Source organism: Labrus mixtus, chromosome 6 (assembly GCF_963584025.1).
Source record: "Labrus mixtus chromosome 6, fLabMix1.1, whole genome shotgun sequence".
Lineage (NCBI taxonomy): Eukaryota > Metazoa > Chordata > Actinopteri > Labriformes > Labridae > Labrus > Labrus mixtus.
The window spans coordinates 5,386,474-5,412,091 of NC_083617.1; the positions used below are offsets into that span (position 1 = coordinate 5,386,474).

Here is a 25,618-nt window from a genome sequence, read left to right on the forward strand (position 1 = left end):
TAAAAAAAGGCACAACAAAAAGCAATGTTATGATTGTAAACAGGTGCTATGTTTGGAAAAGTTTCAGGGCTTCACCTTGCTGTGGGAAGTTTTTAACTACAAAAGATGCAAATAACTTTAGACCATGAATTATAATGTTCCATATATGTTGTTTGTGGCTGCTATTGGTTTGTGCTTCTGTGATTACACGTCGATCGTTGTTTTCTTGAATTGTTTTTATTTTTGTATCTACTGAGGAGGCAGATATATGTGTGTCGTACCATATCATACTGTATCATACTGTACCTTTCAGTGTTCTATTGTATCGTATCATACTGTACTGTCTCGTATCTTACCATACCATGCGGTATACTATCGTATCGTATTGTATGGTATTATACGGTACTGTATCGTATTCTTTAGTATTGTACCATGCTGTACTGTAGTCTATCATATCGTAGCTTATTGTAACGTATCCAATTGCATTATATCCCCTCTTTTGTATCTGATCTAATCTAAAACGCATCATATCGCATTTTATTGTACAGTGTCATACTGTACTATATCGTATAGAAAAGAAGAAAAGATGCATGTTATTGTTTTGTTTTTCATTGTTCTAATACAAGAGACAGAGCATCATTTTTTGTTTGCATTTGACTAGTATGTATTATATTTGGTTCAACACTTTAATTTAAAGCAAGCATAATGAAAGATGGCTCATGAATCATCAGCTTTGTTTTTCTCAGACAGTAATTTGTCATATTTATTAAATCAAGAAGCGGAGCATTCAGCCACCATCTGCATCGAGCTGCAGAATGAACATCCCATCTTTACTTTAATGTGAAAGTGCTTAAAATGCAGATCCCTTATCCAGCAGAGAAGGCTGTTTTCCAGTGATACGTTATCTGGCAGTTCAGCAGTCAGCTAATGTCTTCTGTGTAAAATTGTGATATTGATTGCTTTAAAAAAAAAAAAAATTTGCAGAGAAAATTACCAAAAACATAAAATGAGCTGTTTTGTAATCTGATATGGGAATTCTTTTCAGAGCGTGCATTTTGATGTATTACAGTTGTATCACAGCTTCTTCCCACTTCTTGGCTCTTCCAGAGTGTGACCTGATTTTGGTAACACTCTTTGGATTCTGTGTTTCTGTTGCTTTCATTACAAGCATATTTTACAGTTTCTCATGTGACAGAGATACAAATGTGAGTCATTCTTTTGAGTCTTAAATCACAAAAATATCTCACTGAAATCTGTCTTTTAAGGTCTGGAATATGACCAACTTTTGCTGCTAAAGTGTTAGAGTTACCATAAATAACTTCCTGCTGTGACTTTTAAACAAGTGTTAATGAATAAATGTTCCTAATCCCCTGGAAAGAGCAGCAGAGAGACATTTCACTGCAATCAGTACAAGTTCATTCATGTGAAAAGCGCAAAGGGAGAGAAGAGAGAGATTAAAGATGTGATTTATGGCGTTTTATATAAACTGGGACCGTGGCCTCACTTTAAAGATCAAATCCCATCTGGATCAAATCTTATCGTTTAATGTCAGAGCTGATGATAGGAGAGATGAATCCCGGAGTGATACAGGATCCTGTCCCTGACAGCACACCGTGAATTGTGCTGGTAAAAATTGAAACGCATGGCCTCGGTTCTTATTTTTTTTTTAAACCTGAGCCTTGCAACCATACCGAGGCAGCGCTGGAAATGCCATAATGTGATTAAACACAGAGCTTTGGGTGGCTTTGAAGAAAAAAAAAGTCTAATCTAGCTGCTGTGGAAAAAGCAAAAAAAGGACACCCTTTTGAAATGGTGGGGGGGGGGGGGGGGGGGGGGGGGGGGGGGGATTCTCCCCATATCATCTTTTTTCAAGAACATAAAAGATGCGTGAGATTTGAGAGGTTGTGTATACCTCTTGAAGGAGAGCAGACTCTCAGGCCAGCGTTATGCACATCTGCTGTAATTGCTTTACAACAATGGGGTTCAGCTACACTGCTGAGTTCACGTTTGTTAGATTAATTATGGAAATTCTCCATGCAGAACTCTCCTGTTTATTAAAACAGATGTATGACACACACTTGCACTCGATTATTTAATAGAAGGAGAAATGCAGGTGGAATGCATAATGGCCCCGGTCGTCATCACCGGAGACTCAAGCCAGCTGTATAAGGAAACCCTGCGCAGTCACATTGAATACTAAACTCTGCAAGATCACATGAACGACAACATGAAAAACTTGTTTAATGTCAGTGTTCTTGAAAGTGATCAGGTTTTTATCTTGTTGTTAAAAGAGGCGAAATACAACCTTAGCGCGCACCCAATTAATGTCAGAATTTTAAGCAACTATATTCAAAAGCAGATTCATAATTCGAGTTTATAACCTTCAACAAAAGATGAATGCTGATTGAATTTGCACAGGTGAAAGAAGTGAAGAGCAGCATCTATTCACTGAGACAAAAGGCTGCAAATCTAATTTTCCTCCCCATTCTGCGGCGTGGAGAGGCATTCAGAGGCTGCTCCCTATGAAGATCAGTCACTGTCGGGGGACGTACAGGTTGTCAATTGATAATGAAGCACAGTGCTAAGGGCCTTTAGCTCCTCGCTGTACTAATTACACTGACTGAGCGAGGACTCTCCACCCTTGTGTTAACATTTGATTTATTTCCTCTGGCTTGTTAGAGAGGACCAGTGTTAATTGTTTTTACAGATGAGTGTCAAACTAAACGGATCCAGCCTCGTTAATTAGAGGCTGGATGTTTACACTGTTGTTCTTGTTGAATATCAATGCAGAAAAAAAGTTGTAGGTCAAAGCTTTGGAGAGGTCACCTGAAGGAAAAGTCATATTGTTTGGGATTTCTGTGAGCTGACACTGAAGTAAAAGACTCACATCCATGCATCTGTATTGTGCTTGTTATAGAATGAAACAAAAATCAAACATGAAGTTAATTACCTTAACTCAAGGTTCAGCTTCTAGATGTTTCCCGAGCTCCAGCTGCATCTCATTTTCTGATAAACACATAGACATTTTGAACTAGATAACATTTTGTAACACTTCCGAGTAGGTGCTAAATCAAAGAATATGATTAAAAGTTCTTTGCCTAATGGTGTAGCAGATTTTTCTTTTTAGCAATATCCTACAAAAGTGATGCTTTGGGCTAGATGCAGCCTAACAGCAGAAGAAAGCTTCTACCTTTTGCCTGTTTTTGGACTGGCTCAAAGTTAGAGTAGGACAGCATTTCAAATATGGGGATCCACATATTGGTCTTCAGAACACCGATGGGTGAAGTCACTGAGACCATGTTATATAGACTGGCAGAGGTTCCCAAACTTTTTCTGCAGGGCCCCCCCTTGAGCGTATTTTCAAGCCCCCTACCCCTCACCATACACATGAACACAGAAACATATATATCCATATATCAATTACGCTGACGCTCACACTCTTTGCTAACATTGTCTACAAAAAGTACAGAATAGCAACTTTGGTGTGACAACTAAAGTTAACAAACTAACAAGCGGCTTTGACAGAGGAAGACTTTAAAAGTGATATTACAACAGGAAACTTCCAAATTAATAACATAGTCATAGCTTTCAATTTACCTTTTTTTTTTTTTTTTTTACCTATGAAGATAAAAAGCTTCTTGAAATTAAAATTTGATCAAAATAAAAGATTAAGTCCTCCAGTCCTGCAATAATTTCAATGAAGAAATCAACAGGCTTCTTTTTTGTGAGAAGGATGCAATGTCTTCAATTGGCATCCTAACTTGTTCAGCTTCAGGCTGTCTGAAGCAAATACTCTGAGGCACAACCATAGACTGTAACAGCACACATTGTAGGGTCTTTTCATTACCCACCGATGTGCAGCTGAAGCCGAGGGCGACACATGACTCTCTTGTCTTTCTTTGAGTAGTTATGACGTCTGGTGTGGATTCATTGTCAGCCTCAAGTTAACCCGGTAGTCCTCACACAAAATTTGCCATGCTCATGGTCATTGTTTTTATTAAGCTTTGCAGTCCCCCCCCCCCCCCATTGTCATAAATCCAAGCCCCCCTAGAGGGCACACGCCCCACTTTGGGAATCACTGGACAATGGTAAACTTGAAAGCAATATACACTGTTGTTGAGTCATGCTACACACACACATTGGCTGAAAATCACACAAATGTACAAACAGGATTTTGCAGACATGCCCTAATGGAGAGATGTTTGGGGTTGCTCAAGGGCACCTCGGCAGTGCTCAGGAAGTGAACTAGCACATCTGCAGCTACCAGACCAATTTCCAGACTTTGTCTGCACTGGGACTTGCTGACCGGCGACCTTCCGGTTCCCAGCTCTCCCTACAGACGGAGGTACCTCATGCGGAGGCTTTAGTAATCACCACTCTCAACCCATCCTATTTTTTCCTGGTGTTTTTGTTTTCTACTGGATAAAATAGACAAACATTTCCCCTTGTGATGTAAAAGTTTAAACTCTTTAAAGGTGCGTGTCCAACGCTTCAGCATGCACAGCTTTAGTGTTTTAAAGTAAAACTTAAAAAAAATAAAAAAACGAACCCAAAGTTTTAGTCAAGAAGAAGTTTGGAGTCGTATTTCTTTAGCAAATGTATTTTTAAAGGCGACATATTTCAGATGAGGAAACTCTAAACCGGATAACTGCTGTGTTGGAAAGTGTAAACAGCAGCGTAACACCGAGATAACTTTATCAATACTTTCCTCATGGTGAGCCGGGCACACACACACACACACACACACACACACACACACACACACACACACCTCCTCCAGTAAACAAACAGCTACACACAGTATTCTGGGCTAGGATTCGTTCAGATGTATTCAGCGTCTCTATCATTTCTTCAGTTCTTTATTTAGCATATCTAACGCACTGAGAACAACGCTGACATTCTTCTTTATCTAAAGGCAGAACACATTATTATATTACGACTCAGTGGTAAAAACACCCATTTTAATACATATCAGCTACGGTAGAGGATGAGAGCTCATTCCTGTAATTTTTTTATTATATCTGAAGGTTTAGTGTTATATTACATTTGACTGAAATAAATCCACTGATTGCCTCACATTCACAGTCCAGTGTGGAGCGATTTGTCACGTGGGATTGCTAACAAAACAGTCAATTACGGAGATACGCGGCTCTCTGGCTCTGCCTTTGTGGAGGAATACTCATGCAAGAAAAAGGAGAAGTATTGGATCCCCTGAACAACTTAATCCCTGACATAATCCCTAACTTTAATTTAGTCAAAGTCATGTTCACACAAATAAAGCCACACAGGAACCAGAACTGTTTGAATCAGCACTCCCCGACAGGACCGAGAGAGAGAGAGGGAGAGTGTACAAGTCGTGAAAATGTAATTTATTTTGTGTTGCTGCACTTGATGTCCTTCACACTGATGTGTCACACAGCATTACCGAAAGCAGCTACACCTAAAGGAAGATGATATTACTCTTTTGTTACAGGCAGACATTGAGGATAATGGGATGTTGAGAACACGTCTAGCATCAACTGGCTTCTTTTAAGCTCTCACCACATTTTATTCTGATGATTTAAAATGTATTAGATCTCTGAAAGGAACTGATCACTTCTATGTCGAGCTTTATTTGACACAGGAAGCTTGGAAAGGATTAGAAGGCATTATATGTTGATAAAGAATAAACAAAGAAGAGCACTAAATATCTTTAATGAGACAGATCTAACAAGTACAAGAGCAGACAGTTGCTAAGTTTTTCTTTGGCCTTTCTCCTCTTAAGGTGTTATTCATGTTAAGCTGGTCATGGAGCTTTTAATCCACCATGATTGATTATCACTGCTGTTATGAATCAACCTTTTGAGACTTAATTACGTTGGGTGTTTTCGTCAGACAGATCAGTTGTAAGGGTTTGGTCTCAGGAGTGGGAAGGACACAGAGACTTTCTATACGTAGTGGTCATTCGATATCTGAGGTGTAGTCAGTGTGACCAGTGTGACCTGCATTCTTTCAAATGGCCAGCAGGAGACCTTTGATTGACAGATTGCCACAGCTGCAGCAATGATCAGCAACCAGGATAGTGATGCATCGATTCTAATCAGCCAAGGCGGTAAAATGTTAAAACGAAGTCTTCTTTAAAGGGTTGAAAACATGTTAAAACTAGTAAAAAGATGGATCACTGTAGAAGTTGTCTCACTAATGAGGATTGTAAAAAAATATATATATTTCTGTGTGTCTCTAAATTAATTTTAAATTAAACAAACTGATGCAAACAACGGCATTACCTGGTAGTTTCGGGGAAAGTCCCCAAAACTTCCCTTTAGAAGATACGGCATCCGGAAAGTTGCCTGTGAGGCAAAACTGAGGGCACTCAGGTTAAGGAGCACTCACTTTCTGTAATGAAACTTAATTGCTGCAAGTGCACGGTCCTCAGTGTGAGCCACTCTAATGAGTGTATAAGCATTTTGATGAACCCCTCTCCTCCCTGACCTGATTCTTTGCAGCTGGACTGTCTTTTTTTTTTTTTTTAGCATTTAATCAACTAAAACTGGAGAAAGTCAGATGATCAAAAGTGAATGTCTGCTCCAAGTGGAAATACATCCTTGAGTCTGCCAGTAATTAAAAAAAGAAGAAAAGTTGCAGCAACATTCTTGGTGTCTCCTGGACGTATCTAATGATCGTGTGTTATGCAGATGATTCGATGGTTTATGCAGGAGACAAAACAAATTTAAAGGAGTGAGGCGTGTGGTGAAGACTGCAGTAAAAACTCTTGTACTAAAGCCAAATTAAGTTAAAATGTTTGCCTGAAATGTTCCGAACCAAGGTTACTTGGAGTCATGTGTAGATTTAAACAGTCGTAAACTTGATTAAAAAGATGGGGGGGGGGGGGGGGGGGGGGCAATCAGAGCTGTCAGAGGTATAAATAGCCTCTGATTGTCTGGTGTTTACAGGGGTATAAATACATATATATTATTTTAGTCACTAAAATAAAGCCTTTTTTTAAACACAGCAGAAGTGTTTCAAGGAATTAGATTTACTTTGAGATAGAAGAGGACAGTGTTAAGTGTTGATGCTAAATATAAATAGTTTTAATATAAGAATAAAACTATTATTTATAGATGTTCTTCAACTGCACTGATTATTTTTAGGTTTGTTTTGGGCTTATTATGCCTTTATAGAGAGATAGAACAGTGGATAGAGTCAGAAATTAGGGAGAGAGAGAGAGTGGGGGAATGACATGCAGGAAAGGAGCCACAGGTCAGATTCAGATTCGAACCTGCTTGGAGGACTACAGCCTCCGTTCATGCACCCATAGACCCCGGGGGATTTGTTTTTGTAAAGAAGCTTACAGGCAGCAGAGGAGAGACATTCTGCAGAACATCTTTACAGCTAAAAATACATTAAATAAATCTTTACTGTGCGCAGATTTCTGTTTAGCCATCTTTATTGTTATTGAACATGGCTGCAGATACTCGCTGGCTTGTTGTGCTTGTTTCTTGAATAGATACTTCTCAATAGCTTGGATCTATATTGCAGTTAGACTCAGGAGGTGTCCATTAGGCTCCACTATTGAGACACGCTCCCCTGCCAGGATGGATCAATAACCCCTGTTGGACATGATTTTTTTTTTCTTGTTTCCTCTCCTATTATGAACCCAAAGTAATGGGGCTTTGCCTGTGGAACTAAGTATCGATTTGCCTTTTCAATTTATCTCTAACCAGTACCACTTGCATAGAGATGAAGTTCATGCTTACTGTGTGTTTTCTTGCAGGGCTATGACGACGGATATGGCGGGGAATATGACGAAGAGAGTTATGAAGCCTATGAGGACAACTACAGCAACCAGTCGAAAAGGTGATGCTCACACCCATGCAAATTTTGCATGAACAAAAACAGCCATTCACTATTGTTTTCAATCACCATCTGGCTACAGTTCTCTACTACAGAATGGGAAAGGTTGAGTGTAACCAGCTGTCTTACTGCTGAACATTTTAAAATAACAGAGTTCATAATTATCTTTTAAACCATGAAAAACTTTAATCCCATGAAGATAATGCATTGCTCTTGATAACTTGTGCTGCCTGTGTATCTAAACTCTGATGCATCTTATTCCTCTCTTCCATTGTCTTCCAAAGACATGCTAATTTAAAAACACATCAATGAGCAACAAAGGCACTGCACGTATCCCACATGCACCATCCTGCTGCTGAAAAAATACTAGCAAAAGCATCTACTGAGTATTAATCCACAGCTGAAAATAGTCCCCAACAAACGTAGTATATAAAGCTGCTTCAGTTATATAAGTGCCGAGCCGATGAAGGAAATTACAGAGCCTTTTCAAAAGTGAAAAAAACACGTTTCTCCGGCATGTTTTTAAAGATCTGTCTTCAGTTTGAACTAACGGACACTGAGCTGACAGAGATAGACAACAAAGTGCTTTTTCTGGGCGTTTGCTGATTGATGTGCCAGCCTGAAGTGTACTCCTGATATTTTAACCTTGGGGAAAGGCTTTGTAATATCTCCCCATTATAAAAAATAAAATAAAATACAGCGTGCTGTTGTTGACATTGACCAGTGTTTTCTCTCTATCTGATTTAGCATTTCAGAATATTATGAATACGGACATGGAACCAGTGATGAATCGTACAACAACTACGGTAAGCATGGTTTTATTTTTAAAAAGCTTGTTTTTCGCGAGCTGAACACCAGTGATCCAATTATTAGTCACACCTTTTCTGATGTGTCATTCCTGGTGTTCTTTCCACTGGCTCGTGAAGTAAAGTGTTTGATGTTGCAAAAGAAGAGTTGTCATATTCACACTTTGGGAGCATAAACTATGAGTTGATAATTTGGTAAAATCGATTGACATAATAATTCTCTCATTCTGGCTCCGCACTTGTGAGAATTTGCAGTTTCTTTTTGGCTTGTACCTGAGTGTTAATTTGATGCTGTGGGTCGTAAAAAAAAAAAAAGCTGTTGAAAGATCTCACTCTGTACATTTGCATGCACCGTTAAGTCCTGCTATGGTTACAGCTCGATTAGCCTGTCTAATTAGAATACTGTCCTTGTCCCGGTATACAAGCACCGGGGGGGAAATCGATTTATTGACTGGAGTATGTCCAGCTCTGCTGCGGTAGGTGGCCTTATGCTCCTTTCAGCTGGTTATCGAACCTTCTTCCAGCTAACCTATTACGTCCCATACTAAATAATCGACAGTAACCATACGGCCTTTTCCTTCCTTTCATGTACTTCAATACGTTTAAGTCTTTTAGCTGACACAACTTAAACAGTCTCTCCTCATCCAAAATCCTAAATCAAAAAGTGTGTGGTTCTCACTCTGACACTCTTCAAGCTGATACCTTAATCTTGTTTTCTTTATGGCTTTCTTTTATATTCATTATACTGTTGGACTTCAGAGTCAAAGCCTGTGGAACTGTGGAGCATGCACAGGACGCCTAGGCCAGTTTGAGGTGTATCCATGCAAGAGTAAATTGATCCCCAACCACATTATCTACTTTATATAGTCGACTTCAGGAAATTCAACTTGGTACAGCTTTAGCTAACAGGTTAACATGTATTTTAAAAGTTTTAGTCAGGGGGCTGTTGCCTTACAGCGAGGAGGTTCCTGGTTCAAATCCTGAGTTTGCATGTTCTCCCTTTGCATGTGTGGGTTCCCTCTGGGTACTCCGGCTTCCTCCCACAGTTGATCCCACAGTCCATAGGCATACCTGTCAGGTTAATTGGTGACTCTAAATTGCCCATAGGTGTGAATGTGAGGGTGGCTGGTTGTCTCTATATATCAGCCCTGTGATTGACTGGCGACCAGTCCGGTGGCTACCCCGCTTCTCACCCAATGACAGCTGGGCTCGGCTCCATCCCCTGGGATCCCAAAAGGGAAAAAACAGGAAAGATAATGGATGGATGGGAAGTTTTAGTCGGACTAACACAATAAATCAACGTACTGTAATGACTGTGGGCTTAAGGTAATGCATTTTTGTTGCAAAGTAGGATCTTCTAGTTTGCAGAACAAACAGTCATTATGTAGGCTTACTGTAAGAAAAGCGTTAAAGGTTATTAAAGGAATTGAAGATAGCTGTTTGTTGCAGCTGAACTCCATACAAAGGAACGTGCAGCATGAATTAGTCTATTTTTGCACGAGTATTGTGAACATTCCTGCAATACATGCAACAAAGTAATTGCTCAAAAACAGCCCGGAAATGTTTTTTCAGTGCTTCCATAACTTAACTTTAAGCTGTTATTATTTCACAAAACAACAGTTATCTGTCTGTATTGTTAAAGATAATTGGTAAAATGTGTGGACACAGGATTAAAAAACAAACTTTTGAAAGAAACACCCTTGAAACTTATTTAAATTTAAACCAGGTGAAAAAAAATAAATTCTTGGCTGCAGCTTCACAGAAATGTTAAAGATGTTTCACTGCAGAGAAACAAAAGGGAAAAAAAGGCCTTGTGATTCCAGCCCACTTCTAATCATCCTCACCCTGGGAGCCGCTCCTGCATGCATCAGCCCTCCTACCTTTCTGGCTACGGGGCTGCATTTGACTAGAACAGTAAATGTGCCAGTGGAAGCTCAGGGGGCAAACTGGTTGCCCGCTGTAAAGGTGGAGTGTTTTGCTTTTTGGATACAGGCCTTATTGGCTTATTCCAGAAAAGCTGTTACTTTCGGCTGAGCAACCTCTGCTGTGCACACAACACCGCAGTCAGTAAAAACAAAAATGAATCCTAAAAACAGCAAAACGTGTATTTGTACTTGTTTAAATCCTCCAGAGATATTTTTAAGGTTTTAATTCAAACCATAAAGTTAAACATGTAAAGCTCCAATTTAAACAACAAAAATGTTAAAAATGCAAAAAAAAATTGGAAACAAGGTTTTCCCATGACGGAGGCGATAAGCTGGTTGCCACTCCGGGTTCGCAGGCTCATTCATTTTCAGCACAATGAATTGTGCATTGGGGTGTTGAGGTCGGACCAAACCAAAACCAAGGGGCCAATGATTTGATTTTCTGCTCCATAAACACTTTCTTATTTGGAAGCGGTGCAATGTGCCATGCAGCAGAGGTGGCCGTCTTTATGTAATTTGGCTCCATGTGGAAAGAGCTGCTGACAGCCAGATCTCAGTGTTGGTCCAACAGAGGGCAAAGAGCTTATAAAATTAATTTTCTGTGGAGAGATGCCCCCCCCGAAGAACCTCGGATAGAATTTTCTCGCTTGAGTTTTCTTGTCTTTGCTTAAATGGATTGTGAGAGGATAGTGTACCGTATACCTGAGCTCACAGTTTGACTTTGTGACATGAACTTTCTCTGCACAGTGAATGGTTTTATTTTTTTTTTCTTTGCAGAGGAGGAGTGGGCCACTTCCCGTCCCAGTCTCAAAGCCCCGGTATTACGGCTGACAAGAGGGGGCTACAGGAAACATCCCTATGGTAGATACTGAAGGTGCTCCCTCCAGAAATGTGACCTCCGATTACAAACTCTTTCTATATTTTTTAAATTCCTCATAAAATGTTGTAACGTTTGCTTTTTTTCTGTTCGTCTGCTTCAGACATAGAAATAAAGAATAACCCCATAAAGCACAGAAATCCACAAACGTTAATGTCACTGGAATATTCAGACTTTTTTTTACGCATATAGGATTAAAGTCAAAATTGGAAAATACACATGAACGGACACATGAAATGATACCCACACGTGCAGTAAGGTTGTTTTCTCAAATTGGCTGTTAAAATGTTTTTCATTCCTCCTCTTTCCCCTCAAATAAATGTAGTTATTTCAGATTTTTGACATTAAACAGCAGACTTTAGGACACACTAGTTTCCATATGTTGCCTTTAATGTAGTGATTATAAACTTTTACTGAACCCCTGTGCTGTGATGCTACACAGTAGTTAAAAACATCCTGGTCTTACCTTAACAACAGAATGCATCAGATGTTACAGACCCCCCCCAAAAAATGAGGCGACGCCTGCGAGCTGGTTCAGGCAGTCAACTCAAGCTGCACTGATTTCACACCTGACATGCGTCATTTTTCCACAATCACCTGACAACACCTCCTTCCAATTAGCCGTCTATTTAAGCTGCAAGATTTCTGGTCTCTCACTTCTGCTCTGTCATTGCCAACTCTGATCTGCACCAGTACCCCCCCCCCCCCCCCCCCCCCCCCCCCACACACACACACACACACACACACACACACACACACACACACACTGTGAGGAGTGATGAGGTCGGAACTTAAACACAAACTGTGTTATGCTGCAACGATTATTCTAAATGATACAAACATGAAACATGAAAATAGGAGACAACCAGCTTGTAGATAACTTTGTGAGAGTGTGCTAGTTTGAGACACACTAATATTTGGTTAGTACAAAAAAAAATAGCTGAGAGTTAAATTGAGTATATTATTTAACGTAACTAATAACAAATGTAGGAAATTGACACAGCAGCCCCATTCTTCTTCCCAAGTCACATATTCACAGTACAGCATTTGAGTCAATGACCCAGAGTGTCAGAATATGAATCAAGGTGCTTTCATGCTTGCACAAAAGTCCTGAAAATGTCCTCAAGTTGTCCGGGTATGCTGCATGTGTGAACACAAACAGCTGCATTTTTTCACTCCGCCTTTACCCAGAGTGAAAGACCTGCCACTCCCCTTAGCAAAGTTTCCACATGTAGTCGTGCTGAGCTGATGTGAGAACGCAGCAGGAAGTGTTTTCCGGGAAGCAATCAGGAGGGAGTGGGATGATGTTTATATCATGTGACCATAGTTTGTTTGCACGTTACCGGTGCAATCTCCATGTAATGAAACAGCTTCATTTTGTTTCCTTTTTCGCCAGTTTGTTCCTCTCCGCTCTTTTGTTATATATATATTGTGATTGTGTTGAACTACAGGTTGCACTGCTAAAAAGGCAAACATTCTCATCATAGCATCGTGTAGCAGACTCCGTTGCTTCGCTCACAGCTTCAGCGTTGTTCTTTTTATGCCTCGCTTGCCTCCTGAGTTTGACAGGGAAAGCCTCCTGCTGCTAGGGGCATGTGTGAACAACCACTCAGGAAGATTTCAGGGCCAGTGTGCCAGGAAATATTCTAGAATTGTTCAAGTGTGCTTATGTGTAAGATGGTAATAAATTGCATGAGAGGGGAAGAAATATCAAATTCTGACACAGTAGTCTTTGTTAGCGTGTCAAGACATCCAACGTGTCTTCTGCCGTGACAAGACATTTCAAAGAAGCGAAAAGCCTAATCTCTCTTTTTAGTTCCACTGCAATTCCTTGAATACACAATGTTTTCATCGGGAGTTTCCTTTCGTTGTATAACAGAAAAACAGAAAACAGCACGAAAGCTTCTTAGCTCATTGTGGGTCACTGAAAATTGTGTCACATGCAGGATGGTTCTTTCAAAAAAAGAGAGCTGCAGAGAAAAGTGACTGTGAAGTGTGCTTCACATGGTTTAAATGAATCTTTTCTGTACTAAAAAAACCTCAAAACTAAAAACCTTCTGATTACAGACCAGCTTCTTCAAATGTGCTCACTCTCTGCCTTTGTAAAAATAAATCAAGGTAGGCTTTGTGGCTTCTTTGTCTCCAGATGTTTCTGTGCAAATGAGTATCTGTCTGCAGAAGCTTCACTCTTTCTGTGACTTTAACTTTTAAATTAAAAACCAATCATCAACAGGGCGACCGGCGCGTTGCTCTTTACGCAAAACGACCTGATAAACTTCATTAAAGGCAACAGATGGAAACTAAACCTTTTCCCGCACTGAAAAGAAAAACAGAATGAAAAGTGTTTCATGTTCAGAAATATAAATCAATCCTCAAATTCCCATACCTGATTGCTACATGAAACTCTCCATGATAACGTTTCAAAAGAGTTCCTGGACGGAAATCAGCCTGTATTGTGATTTGAAATGAGATGTGAGATTTGTTTTTTGTTTGGGTTAAAAAAAAAGCAATCATCAATATTCAGTGTGTACTTTATAACCGTGCATTGTTTTTGTGTGTAATCTGTATTTGTACATAAAGCATTTAATAAAAACGACATAAACCTGAAGACGGTGTGGAAGACTCTCTAAATAGGTGGCTATGGAGCTATAAAATGCAGATTTGTTAATAAGACTGACACCGAGGCTGTGTAACAACTGTTTTGCAGGAAGCGGCTAACTCGTTTTCTAAATTTAAAAAAAAAAAAGTCCACCAACCTGTCTCCAAATAATCCCTGCATAGTCGTCGTTCTCAATCTTTGATCACTCTCCTATTTAGAACTAATACATCTCTTTTCTTAATCCATTCTGTGAAGTTGTACATCATTAAACAGACTCTGATTGACTCTGAGAATGATATGGAGTTAAAAGAGGTAAGAAGCCCTGATATATTGTCATTAAAATGCATTCAAAATAAGCTGAGCGTTTGAAGCTGACTCATGAGGAGCGTAATGGGCCCATGCAGAAAAGTAGATATTTGATATATTCAGGCTCTGATAGTGTGTTTTTTTTTTTTTGCTGAGTGGAAAATCTTTTTTGATCTGCGACTCTTCGATGTCTCTGCTAACCTCTTTCTGAGTTTCTGTCATTTAACCTGAGAGCGCTGGATTTGCACCGTAAACTCTCCATGCATTAAAAACGCCGACGCTGAAGTCCAGCTGAAGTTTAAGCGCTTTGAATTCTCTTTTGTGATTAGTCGGCCCTGAAGCCCGGCTCGCATTAAGAGCGTAGATCATTGGACTGAAAGGAAGACTAAACACTAAAGCAGGTAACCCTAATAACAATAATTCTAATTTAATCATCCAATGCTAACCTCCACTTAAAAAAAAGTAAACCTGCCCTTTTTAACCCCCCAATAAATTAAAAAAATCCCCTCATCTCTCTAAATAAACATTCAATGAGGAATTCAGCTAACACAAGAGATAATACGTTTCAATAAACGGAACTAAAAATAATGTCCCGCAAACTAAACATAATATTAATTTAACGCCCCAAAAATTTGCTCAAAACCCCTCATGACATTTTCTGATGATAAAACTTGGATTGGTTTACTTTTTTCACAGTGATGGAAGTTCACGTTTGTTCTGTGCTGTTTGTTGTGCATGCAGTGTGTCGGTCGAGTCTTGTGTGTGATGGAGGATGTGTGTTTGACGTTTATATTTACACTGTTTTGTTTTCTCTCTTATAGATAAAGAAACACGCTATAATGTGTTTTTAACAAAGTGGAGAAGAACGTCACAGGTGAGTGGATTTATCTGTAGACACCAGAGACAGATCTGTAGTGGAAACACAAGCCCCCCCCCCCCCTAAAAGTCAAAAGATTTAGAGCTGCCCCGCCTGATTGGCTGCAGTAAGAGGCTGTAAGCTCCGCCTTCTCTAAATAGCATAGATCTTTATTATGATTGCTATGAAAAGAAAAAGGAAAAACAGTTGAGCAGCTCTTGTCAGTGTCAGCACACACAGACACACAGGAATAATAATAATGTAAAGACAAACATTAAGAAAAAATAGTTACAAACATTTAAGTATAACGGGTGGGGGGGGGGGGGAGAGATAAAAGCAACCTTTTTGCACCTTCATTCAATTTGCCTTAAGTGATTTGTGTGCTCCAGTATTTTCTTTGGATCTAAAGGAAAGTATCCACTGAATTTTATCTTTTGTACTTCAAAAATGAACGTGTGGACTTAATTTGAGGAAGATAAACTTTCCCAAAATCTGCCCGTCTTCATGCTTACCAGAAAAGCGATTAAATACAACGATGGAAAGGTAATTCTTACATGTTGAGACGGCAAAGCGAGACCTGTGCGAAGATGATCCCATTAGAATATAATACAATAGAATGCCTTTATTGTTATTATACAATTGTGCAACTAAATTATTAACAAGCAGCCGCTTGTATTACCGCACAGAATTGAACTACACAGAATCGTTCTATATTTCCACCAATCATCCGTCCATTTTATGGTAGCCCTCGAGTATCCAATCCTATCCAATCGTCTTGTAAAGGAGAGATGCCCACCCCTGATAATTTAGCTTCTGTGGAAAAACTCCAGCAAGCCTCCTTAAACTGACTGTAATCTACTCTCTGTATTACATTTATTTTGATGAGTGCCTCCATATGAACCCATTCTCAAAACCCTCCCTGTCCCCGTCAGTACGGCTCTTTTAGCCTCTTCGATTTATTTCTTTTTCCTTTAAAATTAGAATTTCAATGCTGAACTCTACTTCAAAGCTCACAGTTGAAAACAGACTGACATCTCCAGTCTGTTAATGAGTGTTCATCTTAATTCTTAATCACAGTTAACAACTGAACTTGTCCATTTCTGTTTATGGATTCATATTTTCTTCTAATTCAATGTGTTTGCAGCGTTAAAGGATTGAATAATAATTTCTGTCCCGCTGCACATTCTCGTGAATCCACCATTAAAGCTCATTTATGGTAACTCCAAGAGTTACAGTGCGCAGTTAGAGTGACTCTGACATCTCGTTAAAAACATAATAAAGCACACACGAGCAATTAAAATAATGGAAAATCTGAAGTAATTAATCATCTGATTTGTAGAACAGCAGAAAAGTGACTGTATGAGGAAGCTTGAAGAGAAGTGCATTATCGTTAGGGAAATTTAGATTTTAAAATGAATTATACAGAAAACAGAACTGAGGTCATTTAATACAAAATCATTAATACAGCACCAACCTTATTTTCCTCCTACAGATATGTTCATTGTGTTTCTTCTGCACCATTTATTTGCATCTCTCCTTCCTGCTGTTTCTGTAATAAATCCCATTTGTGTGTATTTTTCACTCCCTCCTGTTCCGTGCAAATGCAGCTTCACATAATCCCCGTGGACAAATACCTGCTGACCCGTTCATTATTCATGCCCTTTCTTCTTGACATTTTTCCAAAAGGTGCAATTCTGTTTTGAAAATATATTCAAAGGCATAACACCTTAATTGCACACTTGTTCTGGTAATGCATAAAAAAAATTTAAAAAAGATTTATGAACAAAGCAGACCCAGAAGTGTTGCATCAATAGTTGTTTGTGTTTGTGCTGAAGATGTATTTCCCTCCTGGAAGGCTGCAATAAGTCACGCTCTTTCATTTTCTAGATGCAGAAAATGCCTTTTTAAATGCAGTTTGGCACATTTTGTTGATTTCACACAAAAAAGAACATTAAGTTATCTGCGATCTTAATGGGCTGTCCGTGACTGCAGAGCACATTATTATGATTGATCGAGACAGGAGGAGAAAAAAAAAAAAAAAGAGCTTAAAGAGCTACAGCAAATATTCAAGCAATTCATCTTCAATAACCTCCGTCTTCATCAAAACGATATTAGTGACATGCATGAATCCTTACTTACCAAAGAGATCTTCATTGTTCTTGTCACAGCAGGCTTTTCTTTAGTCGATGCTTCTATTCAGTGACAAGACATATTTCATCAAGGACAAAGAGTCTGTGAATAGTCGGGCACAAACAGCAGTCACAAGTGTAAGACGAGGAATTTGTGCGCTTTGTAGTTATTCTGAGCTTGTGAAACAAAAGAACTGACGGACAATCTGCAAATTTAATGATGAAAGAGCTTTCATTAAAACTTCATGAAACAAATCTGCACTTCAGCTGGCATTCAAGTATTCCCCACCTGCCTTTAAATGTATCCTTTTTTATAATGGTGCCTGAACATCGGACCGCATATTCCTGAAAAACTGTTATTTACTCCCCACCAGCCATATGGAGGACAAACTGTGCAGGTCCGCCGCGTGCAGACTCACTGGCGTTAAAAATTAGCTCTCGTTCACTGTGTACGGCAAGCATGCTGGGATACCTGGCAATTCAATCCAAAGTGGGGATGCAATTAGAGGGTGTGAAAAAAAAAACGGACAAATTCAAATGTATCTCACATCACGACACAGCCAGGCAAGGTGCAGCAGTAACGTCTTTCTGAACAGCTGAGTGTGTGTGTGTGTGTGTGTGTGTGTGTGTGTGTGTGTGTGTGTGTGCAACCAGAAGATGAAAAAAAAGAGTCTGACGATGAACATACATGCACCTTTATTTCAGAAAGAAAAAAAACCCTAACCCGCCTAATGATCATGCTTTATTCAAATTGGTTTAGAGGAAAAACTGCTGGAATTTTACTTGAGATGAAAAAGCTGAACTTAGAGCAACTGCAATTTATCCAGCATAAATGAGCATCCACGTTTAAGCAGCTTGTCCCCACATTAAGTCAAGATCATTAGCCCTGCACACCACAGGTTAGAACTGTTAATTGTGTAAGGGATTATACTTGAGAAGGTTGTTATAGGGAAAGACAGAGAAGAGAAGAAATCAGCAATTTAACACTAAATATCTAAACAACACTAAAGCTGGCCACACACTCGACCATTTTAGGCTCGATTTTCGCCTCCCAGCGATCAGCCTGTTGGCCCGATTCGAGGCTTGTTGGATCTGATTTTTTTGTCCCCCACAAAAGTGTGTGGTGTCACTTTTATTTTACTGCTCCCCATCAAATCGGAGCCTCTCCGATCTGGACACGATTCCTGGTTGGACTTTCCTCCGACAGAATAGCCTCAGCAGCCAATGAGAGCGAGCAGAGGAAGCATTACTAACTGGATGTTGCCTTTGGTTTAAACTGTCCTTATGTCTGTGGTCTCTTAAATTGGTTAAGATATAAAAGAAAACGTCTAGTGTGTGGCAAGCTTAAACCGTTTAATGGGTTTGGATCTTCAGTAAGAGCTGCGTCCATAGCAACGGTTAACTCATTAGCCCTCTTTAAACGAGCTAAGCTAGCTGTTATTACTCAAATTAAAGTGAACATTTCCACTGAGGGTGAAGTGACACACGGTGAATCAGCTCAGCATCTGAATGAGATTCTTTCTCTCTTGCTATTTAGAGTCCGCTGGCACTTTCTATTTCATTCACCATTATTTGTTCACTACATGTGCCATCTTCCATTTAGTCATTTTCTCTGTCATTGAGAGCAGTTTTCAAATCTTTAATCTCCTTATGTTTCTGCTGTTTTCGCCTTCTTCCTCTGTTACACTCAGTGAAAAGACCAACATCAAATTAAGCGGGCTTCTTTCCGCAGATCGATATGATTACATGTAGCTCTCCAGAGTCTGTTATATCCCTATAGCAACCGCATGCTTTTCATTGCAGAGGTTTGTTATTCTTGACAACGGTGCACTAATGGAGGAATAGCAGACCTTTGCTGTGCAGAATAAGCCAATCAGAATCAAGTAATTAACACAGCCATGCAATAATTTATATTAAAAAATAATTTTTTAGGAGCTTTTAGGAGTGACAGGACTCCTCCAATTACACCCACAAACGACTGAAGAAAAACAACGATACTGAGCAGTGATTCATACTGTGCTGCAGTCGTGTTTTGGTTAGTTTGAACCCCTGACAGTTCATTCCAGTATTGTCTTACTCTGCACTCTGCAGTATTGTGTGTTTCTTATATTTTAGAATGACTAGACCGTCTGATTGTGAAGAAGTCTAACTCTGCAGTGCTGCAACATGACTCATGTTCATGCACCCTTTGCCTTTTCTGCAAAATAGCATTTTCTACTTCTTTCCAGAGCAGCAGGCGCAGGAATCTGCTCCCAGAGAGATGAAGATTGTGCTCAGCTATCAGACACGTTCGGGTCCTTCATCAGTCAGAAAAGTAGCCCGGTACGTATTTCAAGTTGTTCACCATAAAGCATCCATAAAGCTGTCTGTATTTGTCTGTAGTGCCGAGTTAGAAAAGATTCATTTTGGAGGTTATATGACAAAATGGTTGTGTCATCTTAATGGAAAATTAACAAGACGGCTTCACCTTGTACCTCATGAATAGATCACATTTGTCAGACAGTTTATTTTTCAAGCCATTTTTCTGAGCCTACATTATGGTAAATCAACAGTTAGCTAACAGCGATGAGCAAATGATGATTTGTTGGAAAAATATGGGGGCAAAAAAAACAGAGAAAACGTTCCAGGGACACAGCGGATTGGAGGGATTTGTGTGTTTTTTTTTCCATGGATAATTGTTGATAAAATCCACGTCTGGTGTGGTAATTAGTGGAGATCTTCTGAAACAGCCAAGAAAAAAGATGATGATTAAACAAATTTAATTGAATAATTTTAAGTTCTTGTAAATATAGTTCTGATCTCTTTTCTGTTCCAAGTTTGCGCTTTCTTAGCTCTCCGTGTATATTTGCACCTACGAGTTGGACGTGATCAGTGTTGCTGGAAACCCTGTGTGCCAGTGGTGCTCATGCAGCTTTTGCCAGAAGAGCTCTCAGATCCATTTTCATAACAGTTCCCGCCGCCAGCTCCGAAAGCAGCCAAGAGCCGAAATCCCAGAGCCTGCCACGGATGTTGATGCATTTCTTAAAGTGAATGCCGCTGATCAAACTCTCACGTTCAGATTGCAAAAAAAAGGATTTCAAAGAACGGACTAATCACTCTTTGTGCAATTTTTCTTGTTTTTGCACAAAGGACTCGAGTCTAAGGTGCTTAAAGACTCCGCAGCTGTCGTCACATCTCTCTGCCATTAGTCCACACATGGATCCTCAGTGATTTTTGTCCATTAAGCGGTCTTGGGATGCAGCCTCAGGCGCTATCAGAAAAAAAAAGAAACAGGTGGCTGTTTGTTTTGTTGGTTTGCCAAGTTTAGCACCTTTGGCAATGTTGTTTATGCAGCCCAAACTCTCTTAATAGAATGCACATTACTCCATTTAGAGAATACTCTCTGCATATGCATCTGTTCCTGTGGCACATACAGATGAATAACTTCTGACAACAACTTTTATTTATCGCACACAGAGACACATTCGGACTTGGAGAGGAAACAAGATGAGACATGGCGGCAAAGACTGACTCACTGGCAATGAGGTGATTTGTGTGTCTCGCTTTTTCAACCAACATAAATGTAGTTTATCTCCGTCTAGGTTTCTGCAGCTGATTTGCTCTGTATTTAAATATAATTCTGGTATTTTCAGACTGAGTCTTGCGGGGGTTTACCTTTCCTTTCAGAGCTCTGCTGGTTTTATAGTCTAGACCAGTGGGACCAAAGAGAAACAAGACAAAAGAAAGAAAGAAAGAAATTGTTTTTCTGCTTTTAGACCCTTTGAACATCTTTACACACTCTCACTTTAAACAAAGCTTTTTTCTCAGGTTGACACTGATAACACTGCAATATTAAAGACTCTCTTAATGGCTTTTTTAAAAATGTAATAAGTGTTAATGGTTGTATTCATGAAGGCCTTCAAATAATTGGATTTGACAGTCAGGTGAGGGTTGGACTTTTTGAAAGCCATCTAACAATATCGGAGCCTTGACCTCGCTGGAGTCTGAGAAAGATGTTTTCAGCAGAGCTCAAATTCATTCCGAATGCATTCATAGTAACGACTGTAGTGAAGGTAGCTTTGGCTGAATGACTGTTACAAAATATAGCTTTTAAGGTTCAGGATTTTAGGTTAAATATTAATTTGCTGTTTTTGCCAAGAATGAGATTTAAATAATTACACCACCCATAAAGCCCTTAAAGCTCCTGTGAGTAGCTTTTATCTGGTTATGAAACAGACTGAAATGAATACTGATGCGTCTAAACGACCCACAAAAGCAAGCCAGAACGTCAGCGTCATGATTGGTAATTTTGGTAAAAGTTATTCGACTGTGTGAAACATGGACGTAAACTCAGTTACGTCACCCATTGGTATCTGAAGAGGAGTTTTGAAGTCAACCGATTGCAGCTGGCACTTTTGAAAGGCCCAATCTTCCTAACATTGCTCAGTATAGAAACAGGCAAAGAGGTAGAGTTAAGGCCGGCGTTAAGCCTCTTGGCAAACAGCTACAAGCGCCGAGCTGTCAGTCAACCCAGCCTAGCCCCTAATTGTACAAATGTGTGCATATTGCTTAGTCTTTTTCAACGCTGGAGGTTGACACTTGACCATTATGTACAAAACTGATATCGCCAACCGCAGGTAAGTTTATCTTGGCACAAAAACTGGTAACAGAGGGAAACAACTCGCATGGCTTTAGCTTTTTTTTTACAGATGTTATAGTGGTATAATAAATGTTGTCCCAAACATTGAACTTCCCCTTTCCTCAATTGTGTACTAAAATATCTCGTTTTGACTTAGTAATAAGACAAGGAAAGTCAATAAAAGGATGTTTAAATTTGTAAGATTGAAAATGGAGGTTGCACCACTGGAGTTGATACCAACAAGACATTGCAGGCACGTAGTGATGCCATCTGCTTATGGGTGCAGACTGGCTGAGGGAGAGACGTCCTCATATATGCGACACGCTGTTCACCGCTAATTCAGTCAGCGGCTGTGTGAGCAAATAAATGATGGCTGCTCACTCTTTTGTGCCAACTCTCATGCATAGGTTCTCGTTCTCTCCAATGATTGCACCTATTTGTTCTTAACAAGACAATAAAAGCTCATTTGAAAAGGTTGAGGTGAATGCGAAGAGGTCTATCTGCTTCCATCTCCATCTCAAGGACGAGCTGATTGTCTCTGGCTAAAAGCCGCCTCTCCATACACAGCGTCACCCTGGATGTCAGACGCGTGTTGACAGATTATAACTCGGGGATTCATAAAGAGACAGCCAGTGGATCGAGGGGAATTACAGAACTGCATTTGATGCACATCCAGCCAAAATGTCAGACTCGAGGCTCAAAGCCCCGCTGCATATACAAACTACTGCACACCAAGGACACAATGTCATTTGTCAAACATCCTCAGAATCAGTTCAGACAGATGCCGACATGTTTGTCACAAGAATAGTGCTAAAGATTATTACATGAACTGAAAGGAAATAGTGGACACATTTGGGACATATTTTTACTTTTTTAAAGAGTTGGATAAAGAGATTGAAACCACTGTCCTATCTGTCCTTTAAATATGAAGCTACAGCTTTGCTAAAGATCAACAGACATGATCAGAAAGAAAAGTACAAAGAGTTGTTTCAACACTTCTTTTTGTTGGGGATACACATACAAGATATTATCAGCTAAAGTCCAGGCAAAGCAATAAAAAAAACATATTTGAAGTTTGAGATGCAACAGAAGAATGTTGTTAACCACCAGGACAAATTTTAGTAATTATAGAAATTACAAATTAAGTTTAAAAATCAGGATAAATGTTGCAGTAACCTCTGCTCTTGGAGGCTGTGGGCGTGTCTTTCTAATTCCCTGAAACCACGCCCCCTCACAAGCCAGCACGCCTCTTTCAACTGTCAAACACTGCCATTTGAATTCCTGAAATTCTGGTAAACAGGGGGAGATGAACTTGCAGAATGTGGGCATAGCTGCTGGAAAAACTGCACACTGTGATGTTGAAACTTGTAACTCTAGATTAAGCGGGCGAACCAAAGATGCTAAAGTGCTCGGTGCTTTTACATCGTTTTAGTTCTGGGGGGGGGGGGGGGAGGTTATGTAAAGAAACTCCAGCATGTCATTGAGCTCCCCATTTGGCCCCTTTAAAAATGACCTAATAGTTTAACTATGTAATTCGGGCAAATCTCCCATTCTGTTCCCATGTTTACAGCAACTTTTTTCCAACATATGTACCCTGTAGCGTGTTTAGAGACCCATTTCTGATTTAACTTTACACACACTTGAAGTGTTTAGCTTTAGAGGCAATGCGTTCCCTATTTCCAAATCGTCAAACACAGCAGCTTGTTCTGTTGTCCTGTGGTTCAGGATAAGATACTCTGGGCCTCTCCCAGGTCAGTCTGGCTTCTGGATGCATTTGCCGGGCTCTTCGGTCAAGTTAATATAAAGATGTGCAGCATTCAGTTCGACCCAAGACCCTTCTACTGCTATGACTTTTGAGAGAGATTTTAAAATGTGGTTGTTGTACTTGTGGATGGCGGGCAGTGTGAGTGAAAAGGATGGACAACCAGGTTCAAGATTTCTCAGTTGAAATAAGAGTTTATTCAGCTCATTTTCAAATGTCCTCTGAAGACAAAATTCGAAAAATTGATCAAAAGAGAAACTGATGAAATGACAGAAACGGGCTCCTCTCACAGCCTTCTCCTCAGGAGAGACAAACACACACCAACTATAACCCTCAGAGCAGACTTCTGCCTTTGTATTGTACTAAACAATAAGATAGAGGACAGCATGCAGAAATGATGATAGCTGTTACCCACAGCTTCATGTTTTGTAGCGTTGTGCTGCTGACAGAGCTGCGGTATTTTACAACTCGGGAGGAGGCTGTTTCAGTCCTTTGTAGAGTGTTAAGCTAGCTGTCTCTCTTTGTTTCCAGTTTGTATGCTCAGCTTAGCTGAGATACTCCTCAAACTATTTTAATAAGGGTAAAGATGTGACATCTGTGACAGTCCTGTCATCTAATCCTCATTAAAGGTCACATATTATCCTCATTTTCAACCAGTTTAAATAAGACTCAGAGCTCCCAAAACATGTCTGTGAAGTTCCTTGTTCTAAATCCACTCTGATCCTGTATTTGATCATGTCTATAAACCCCTCTATTTCAGCCCTGCTCAGAACAGGCTGTTTCTGTGTCTGTAGCTTTAAATGCTAATGAGCTGTGTTTGACCACGCCCCCTCTCTGGAAGGGGATGTGGCTCAGGCTTTCTTGCACCATGCCTTATTGTTTATGGTGGAAAGGTGAACTGTAAGGGCAGAACAAACACCTCACTGTGGGAGTGTCACCCACCTGGGGGAGGGGTTACTGTCCTTTGTGATGTCATGAAGGGAAAATCTCCAAACAGCCTACATTTACTGAAAAGTGGAGCAGGCATAAGATGGAGAGGATGGACTTTTCTCATAATTAGGGGGTTTGTAGACAAGCTAGGGACACATGCAAACCATGTTAAAGTGCATTTTGCATAAAATGTGACCTTTAAGTATCATACCCTATACCCCTGAGTGTCCAGATATTTGTTTAGAAATCTACATTTACTTTGCTAATTTATGTTGTTTTGTATACACTGTTTGTTTTTCTCTTGTGTGTTTTTTTTGTGTTGCAGGTTGGTAAGAGTTATGAAGATGACAAGACACCTTCTTACTCAACAAATAAACTTTTCACTTGTTTTAAAACATCGGTGTTGTTCTGTTTCTTCTTTGTCTTTTGAAAATGTATCCGAAAAAAAATCATTTCAACCAAAGACGAATAATAAAAGTTATAATCCATCCTATCCTTGCAGCAGAAAAATAAAACATCATAAATAAATACATCATGTTATGAATGTGTTTTTAGCTTTTTGTTACTGGTATTATTATCCATCACAGAAACCACCATGGTATTTATGGCCTAAAGCTTTAATATTACACGCCTGCACCTTATTGAAGCCATGTTGTCATCTGGCTTGACGGTCATTACCAACCCGTTTGCTCCCCGTGTCCGTTCCCAGCTCACTAATAAATGGTTCACTTAGTGCTGCCAACTCGAACATGTTAGTTCATTAAGCAAGTCAAAGCCCAATGCTGGCGTTGTGGCCAACTGTCACAGCTGCTTTACGAGCCCAACCTGCCACTGCGTCCGGAAAATTCTCCAGCTGACAGACACACCTCCCACCCCCGTGTCATCCTCTGAGTGCTGGAGTCATTATTAAGGATTCTGTCTGCAGCTCTACACATAACAAGCAATCATTTACAGACGAGATTGATGGAAGACGTGCTAACATCTCACTGTTAAAATTC

At 39.8% G+C, this 25,618-nt stretch overlaps 1 protein-coding gene across 5 annotated transcripts in view; it reads left to right on the forward strand.

Moving 5' to 3' along the window:
* The window catches only part of khdrbs2 (KH domain containing, RNA binding, signal transduction associated 2), a 97,386-nt gene extending 72,291 nt beyond the window's left edge, over positions 1-25,095 (forward strand). Inside the window, exons 7-13 of one of the 5 annotated variants that reach the window (XR_009673247.1) lie at positions 7,733-7,815; positions 8,560-8,618; positions 11,321-11,404; positions 15,147-15,199; positions 19,539-19,632; positions 20,767-20,835; positions 24,946-25,095. Coding sequence is in view for 2 of the 5 variants with exons in the window: in XM_061039620.1 (XP_060895603.1) it covers positions 7,733-7,815; positions 8,560-8,618; positions 11,321-11,404; positions 15,147-15,199; positions 19,544-19,632; positions 20,767-20,800 (402 nt within the window). In the remaining 3 variants the exon portion in view is untranslated. Of the gene's footprint in view, positions 1-7,732; positions 7,816-8,559; positions 8,619-11,320; positions 11,923-15,146; positions 15,200-19,538; positions 19,633-20,766; positions 20,836-24,945 lie in introns of those variants that run through there. The other 4 variants (XM_061039620.1, XR_009673248.1, XR_009673249.1 and 1 more) reach the window with 4 other exon arrangements.
* Positions 25,096-25,618: the final 523 nt, after the last annotated feature.